The following is a 6,973-nucleotide window of genomic DNA, read 5'->3' as shown; positions in this document are numbered from 1 at the left end:
GCATATTAACAAGTATTAATTCCAATGAACAAAATCATTTTCAAAAACATTTATTTGTGCCTTTTCTGCCTTGCAGTCAGTTGAATCAAAACATTATGAATGAAGGTATATTGTACAAACCTTCATCTCAAACCATGTATTACTTATTACTTACTCTCAATCCCCATGAGACAGAGTGAGAATAAATGTGGTAGCACATTGTAGACTGGGTACCACTGACAGAGTTGTGCATCCTGCCCTCTAGTGGCGGATAGAGTCACACACAGGCTTTCTGAAAACTATGACGTAACGCTCTGTAGGAGACCAGAGGAGTGATTAAATGCCTTTATTGAACTGAATGTATCTTCCCACCTCTCAGCATCTTAACTCTTCATCAGCATGACTCATTTGCTCTTGATTTGACGACCAATATAGAGCACTGCAACAGATAAAGAAAAAAATAGGATATATGATACCAACTAATGCCTTAGCTAGGTGACTTTAGAGGAAAGATGTGCATTTACAATCTTCTTTGCTGTTTTTTTTGTCACAGTTCAAATAATACAATTGTTTTACCCCAAGGAGAGGAACAGCAGCAGAAGCAAAGCAGTTAAACAGGTGGTGAGAAGCAGTGGCGAGAGGAGGAGGATAAGGGATTGGGAGGGACCACCAGGCGCAGGGAGTAACCGCCCTCCTGGGAGCAGAGACAGGTCGAATATCTCCTGCAGCTCTGTGTGGCCTGCCACAAGCTGGGGGGTCACTTAGAAAGAGAGAAGGAAAGAAAGAATACGGGAGAGAATGTCAACTCACACGGAGGACAAAAAGTAAGATAATGGTGAAGGAATAGGGAGAGTAAAAAAAAAAGAATAAGACAAAAGTGTCCTATAACATTTTAGCACAAATATATATGAGATATCGTTTTCCTTACTTTGTCTTAAATTTAATTTGTTTAGGTTTATAAGTTCCACTTGTCTGTATAATAATGCAAACTTTAATCATAAAGAGAAAATAAGCAGAATAGAAAAGAACATTAAAAAGAAAGACTGTCCTTAATGCAGTGATGCCTAGTAGGAAATTACATAAATACTTAATTAGGAAATACATGAAACATACATACAGTACATACATACCTATGCTCAAATGCAAAGTTGTATGAATATGCATATCTATTCATGTATATACATAAATACACACTTACTTATACTTGTTTATTTACACCTGCACAGATTCATGTCATTGACAAACGCCATGATTTCAGTTCATGGAGTGCAACCAGTTAGACTAAACTGTCAATACTTTCCTCAGGTTTGAGCAGCGATTACATCTAATAACGTAAGTAAAATAGAATGAAATCTGAACTCATTAAAAAACATTATATTTCACAAACCCAATATCGTATAATCAACACATTCCTTCAAAACCAACTGAAGAAGACAAGCCCTATTTAGTAGATTCCTTTCAGTTACTACTACTGTTTCGGTACAAATGACCTCCCATTGATCCGTATCAATCGTAATTCTCAATTCTTTCTCCTATAAGTGGTGCATCTTGTTACCTGCGAGATAGTAGTATAACCTGACAATGGAGCGTCGGCCTGAGTAGATCTCACACAGGTATGTGCCCTGATGCTGTAGGCTGGTTGAAGGGATGGAATAGAGCCTGTCCACCCCCGCAGTCACTTCTTTAAACTGATTCACCTGCTGGGTTTTCACCTGTCCGGGAAAACATTCTTACAAATACTGTCGGCAGAACTTTTTTATTCTAGTCTGCACAGATTCAAAGAGGTAATGTTAAATGAATGCAATACAGTTATTCACTTTCTTGCCAAACACTGTACAAGAAGATTGATACCAAGTTCATGTCGGTATGAACGTTAAATATAAAGCTACTTCAAGAAGCAAGTTGGCTTAAGTTAGCACAAAGTGGAAATGGGAAACAGCTAGTGTGACTTTGTCAGAAGTTAATTCATCTCAGAGCATCTCTACAGCTCACTAACATGTTATATTTGATTTGTTTAAACTGCACAAAAATCCAAGTGCAAGAATGGCAGTTACTTATGTGCAAATATGAGAGAGAATTGTCAACTCATTTCACTCTGTTTCTTTGGAGGAGGGGGATTCGATTTATCCTTCATTAGGCCAATTCAGACAAAAGATTTGCGATGTGACGTTTTGAAACTTGCAACTACTTGCAATGTGCAGATCTGCAACGTTCTGAAACCTGCCAGTTCACACCAATGCAACAAGGCGGTGTATCATCTCCATTGCAACGACACTGTACTTTTGTTCTAACTTTTGACTTTTGCAGCTGGATATAATTTGTAGCATCTTAAAATATGAATGAGGACAATGATAGTGAGGTACTTGCTACAGCTGCATATGTAACAGTGATGAAACGATGAAAAACAATGTTTTATTTATCTCATTCACTGCTTTGTTTTCAGTAATGGCGATCCCTCTCCTCATTTACTCTATAGCTCGCTCGGCCCACTCTCTCTGTCTCTCTAGCCTTGTCCAAAACCCAAACTCTACTATTACAAATAACTGTAACTGTCATTTGTAACGGTCTTGACTCGCAGACTTTGCTACGAGCTAACTGTCTATTGTAACGGGTGATGTTCCTTACATTCTAAAACCAGCTCCTGGCGACTTGAGTTGAGATGAGACGGGTCAGCTCACACTGCTCCAACTTTTCCCTGCAACCTTCTAAAACAGTTTTGTCTCGTTGGTCTGAATTGGGCTTTAGGGACCAAATGTGTCCATCTGAATCTAACGTCATTTGAAGTTGACACAGATTTGTGGCCATGATCAATGAATCCGTTGCTTTTTTTAATTGTGAAACCAGTATTTCATGACTAATCAGTCAAGTCTCCAGTTGTGATATGAGCGGTTTTAAAGGTGGTTCCTGAACCTAGGCAAGGAAAGTCATTGCACCTGGCCAAGTAATAGTCCCATACATAAACCTACGGATGTATTATAGGAACTGTATACCAGAGCCCAGGAAAGTGCCTTGAGCATACACCAATAAAAGTAATAAAAGTGTTTCTCCCGCTTGGCTCATAGACTTTACATTGTGATGATGCCACATGTTTTTAAATCGTTTTTCTTTGCTTGGGAAATGTTTTACAAATTAAAAACCTCCATTGATTAAAAATTCATAATAGAGAGAGTCATAATCAACCTTGTTTGCAGTTTGGGATGTACAAGTAAACAGATTTACAGGTGTCCCTTTCACAATGGTGGTCTTTGGGGAAAGGAGCAGGAGTTTTCGTCTAAATACCTACCAGGAAAAAAAATGGCTGCAAGGCTGACGAGACAGATCCAGGCTAGCTGTGTCCTACAGAATCTATGCTAAGCTAAGCTAACTGCGTCCTGGGCCCAGCTTCATATTTAACAGACGAACATGAGAGTGCTATCAATTTTCTTTTCTAACTCTTAAAAAAGACAAATTTTTTTTTTCTCAAAATGTCAAACTGTTTCTTTAAAGGAGCTGTACTCAACATAAAGAACATCAATACAGTAGCAAACAGATAATTGGTATGTAAAGATATAGTGGAGTAATGTCATCATGAGCAGAGAATGAAGCCACTCTCCCTCTGTGTGTGTGTGTGTTGGAGTTTCGCTGCAGTTTCAGGTATTCGAGAACGATCTCAGAGAGCCGTGTGGAGGAAATCCCATTGTTTCTGAATTTCAGGTACATCCCCTTTAAAGGTTTTGCAGTGACACAGAATGTTTCACCATATGGCAAGTTTACCTCTCCTGCAAACCTCCAGATCACCTCGATATCATCTGGTAGGAGAAATGGCACTTCACACCACATTCGGCTCCTGCTGTTTTCCATTGCTTCCATTTCTTTAACTGACACAAACATATGGCCACCCACGTGCACGCAGTAAGACACACACACACACACACACACACACACACACACACACACACACACACACACACACACACACACACACACACACACACACACACACACACACACAGATAACATTCACAGGGGGGCAGCTCTTGCAGTCGGAGCCTTCCTTAATGATAATACTTAAGCCCAGTCTCTGAGGAGTGGAGTAAAAGTGATGATATGCTAAACAGTGGATGTGCTGTAGAGCGGTGATACGAAAACCATTGTGTGTAGGAGTCAACTGTCACCTTGCATAAAGAAGCCAAGGCCTTAAAGAGTACCTTGGGGGCTCTGTGCAAAATATACAGTATATAATGTGCGGAAGTAAAACCTTGCCTCATCCTCTTTTTCAAATCTCGACTTTCTGCTAAGAGCATTTCAAGGATCAAAAACAGAGCATTTCAAGGATCAAGAGTGGAACCTTAAGAAGGTGAGTATATGGTTATGTAAGGATGTGTCTAGTTTGGATTAGTGCATCTTTTTTTCATATTTGAAAAGTGTGGTGCAACAGTCACTCTAATCCAGTATGTTGGATTATTAATACTCACCTGGACAGTCGAGAGGGAATTCACAGGAGTCATAACGGCAGGTAACACAGTTGTATATTTCATCTGCACTCTGAAAACCTGACAGGTGCATGAAATGAATACTGACACACAATATTCTGAAGAAATTAGGATATTAAAGTGACAACAACAGACACTAACCACATGGAGGGAAGCATCCAGAGACTGTGAAAACAAAATAAGATAGTTAACTTTGATTTCCAAATTTTATTGTGATTAGATGAGTTGATTCTGTGCCAACATCCAGAAGTATGAGTCAGTTCAACCTGGCTGCTTCCTTTATCCCCCACAGTATTGGAAAGGCTGTGATAATGTAACTAGCTTATTACAGAGAGAGTACAGAGATCAGAGGGAGCTCTAATGACCTAATATAGCCCTTACTATAGATGAAAAGATGAAGGAAAAGGGGGAAGAGACCATGTCTCACCTCTAGGCAGTTTGGAGGCAGCTGCGATGAAATTGTCCGCGGCTGTCTGCAACCTCTCCTCATACACTGTGTCTGATGGATGGAGAGGAGGAGGAGGAGGAGGAGGAAGACAGAAATATTTGGCTCAACTCATCCTGGTAAATTGCATGCTTTAGGGCATCATTTTGAAATCTCTCATTTCTAACTCCCCTTCGTTTCTGACCTTGCTTAATAATTTTAAAGCCTCATTTACTCCATCTTTTGTGTGTCTATCAGAGCAGGTGTTCATACCGTTATTAAGCTTTTTGTCGAACTCTTCCACCATGGGCAGGATCTCTGCATCCAGAAGTTCTTTCAGTTGTTTGTCATAACCTTTACCTTTAAGAGAGACACATTTCACACGAGTATAAACCAACTTTACTTCTGTATACGTCACTGTTTTTGTTGTTTGCCTTGAAGGAAAAAAAAATGATAAAACATTACAAAAAATATTTAAAAAGATGATTTTCCTCACCCACTCTGCCAGCCTCAATTACTCTGTCATTTCTGTTGAATATGCGGTCCAGCTTTCTGAAGCAGGAGCCAACATTTTTAATATTGTGTTCAGTCCAAATGTGACCCTCACACAGGCGGCCAGTGTCTTGCACATCAACAAAGCACTGATAGCAGCAGAGGGATGTCCTGAACAGCAAGCTAAGACACACGAGATGCAAAGCAGATGCGCACATTTTGCAGCATCGAATTCAAAACAAAGGTTTCTGTGTGAACTGTTATTATTCAAATCCTGGGCTCTCAGTGACTACACATTTGGAAATTCTGAGGCTTTTTTATTTTCCAGAAGCTTGAACAATCTAAGCTTTGAATGTGAATTTTGTGCATACCTCACATTAAATTAAGTCACATTTTGAGTCCGGCTCATGTTTCTTCAACATACTTGGGTTTGAGAGGAGAGCCTTGCAGACTTCCCTCCATTCTATTGTCTCTAGTCCCCCATTTCCTGCTGCCTCAATGCACCAGTTTTACTGCAGAGCACAGAGATGGAGCGAGCCAAGGAGGGAGGCGGCGGCAGGGGGAGGGGGGTTAGATGAAGAGGGAGTTAAATGCTTATGTACGTAGAGGGATGAAATAGAGAGAGTTTTGGCCAGAAAACCCAAGACTAATATACACAGAGTGAAAGTCTAACCGGAGGTGCTGGGATTGCGAGACAGAGAGTGAAAGCCAAACAGTAAAAAAAAGGGAACAAAAGAACCATCATTAGTACACTGAGTGACGAGAAAGACAAAGTGTTCACTGTTGCTGGTGGAGTTTAAGAACATTTTTGAAAAAGTAGTGATGAAATAAGAAAAAAGAAAGCATGAGAAACAAAGAGAAGAGGTGACACAGAAGTGACAGACCGAGGCAGAGGAGGAGGAAGAGAGAACAGGACTACAAATCAAGTCGACTGCCTCATCACATCCTGTATCCCCCACTCCCGTCCTCCTCATCCTACCCACCCCCCTCTCCCCCCTGGTCCCTCACTCCCGGTGCATTTCCATGGCAACCAGACAGGGTGCCTAATACATGAACTTAATATATTTCCAGTGGCAGGGTGAGCTGGGTACTAATGCATTCATCTGTCTCCACACAGACAAGCCAATCAATATTAGGCAAGAGTCTGCTCCAGGACTGCCAAAGTCAGATCGCTAGTCAGACAGTCGGACAGACGTGAAAAATCACAAATGTGTGCGTTGATTTAATTGTGTCCGTTTGTATAGAACATATGTTGCGGCAAGGCACCTTGATAAAAATCTTTTCATGAGCGTTTATGAAAGCATAAAATCTGCTCATTCACTTCTTTTTATACTAGTTGTAAGAAAAAATAGTTTTTTTTATTGATATGGAAGATGACACACTCTTTTTCAGTCAGAAAAAAGAAAGTGGAATAATCTTCACAATGTTTTCAATTACACTTTACTTGTTTTAAGAGCTGGCGCTTCATGTGAAAGTCTAATAAAGATAGTGTGCGTGAGTGGGGAAATTCAAGGGGAAACTGTGAGATTGCAAATTTAACACCTGTGGAGTTGTTTTTTTTGGTGTCAAAAGACAAAAAAGACATATTTTTTGAATAAATTCACAC

The 6,973-nt window shown here is 40.2% G+C and overlaps 1 protein-coding gene across 1 annotated transcript; it reads right to left on the bottom strand.

The window, feature by feature from the left end:
• Positions 1-551: 551 nt before the first annotated feature.
• On the bottom strand, positions 552-5,829 carry spaca6 (sperm acrosome associated 6; the record flags this gene model as incomplete). The annotated part of the gene is made up of 9 exons (XM_083918508.1): positions 552-739; positions 1,535-1,691; positions 3,733-3,836; positions 4,434-4,511; positions 4,593-4,616; positions 4,879-4,950; positions 5,149-5,235; positions 5,372-5,550; positions 5,792-5,829. 9 exons carry the CDS (start codon positions 5,827-5,829, stop codon positions 552-554), a joined length of 927 nt encoding a protein of 308 aa, XP_083774634.1.
• Positions 5,830-6,973: the final 1,144 nt, after the last annotated feature.

This window comes from Echiichthys vipera (assembly GCF_963691815.1).
Source record: "Echiichthys vipera genome assembly, chromosome: 8".
NCBI classification, from domain to species: domain Eukaryota; kingdom Metazoa; phylum Chordata; class Actinopteri; order Perciformes; family Trachinidae; genus Echiichthys; species Echiichthys vipera.
This window is presented reverse-complemented; position numbering and strand designations above follow the sequence as displayed.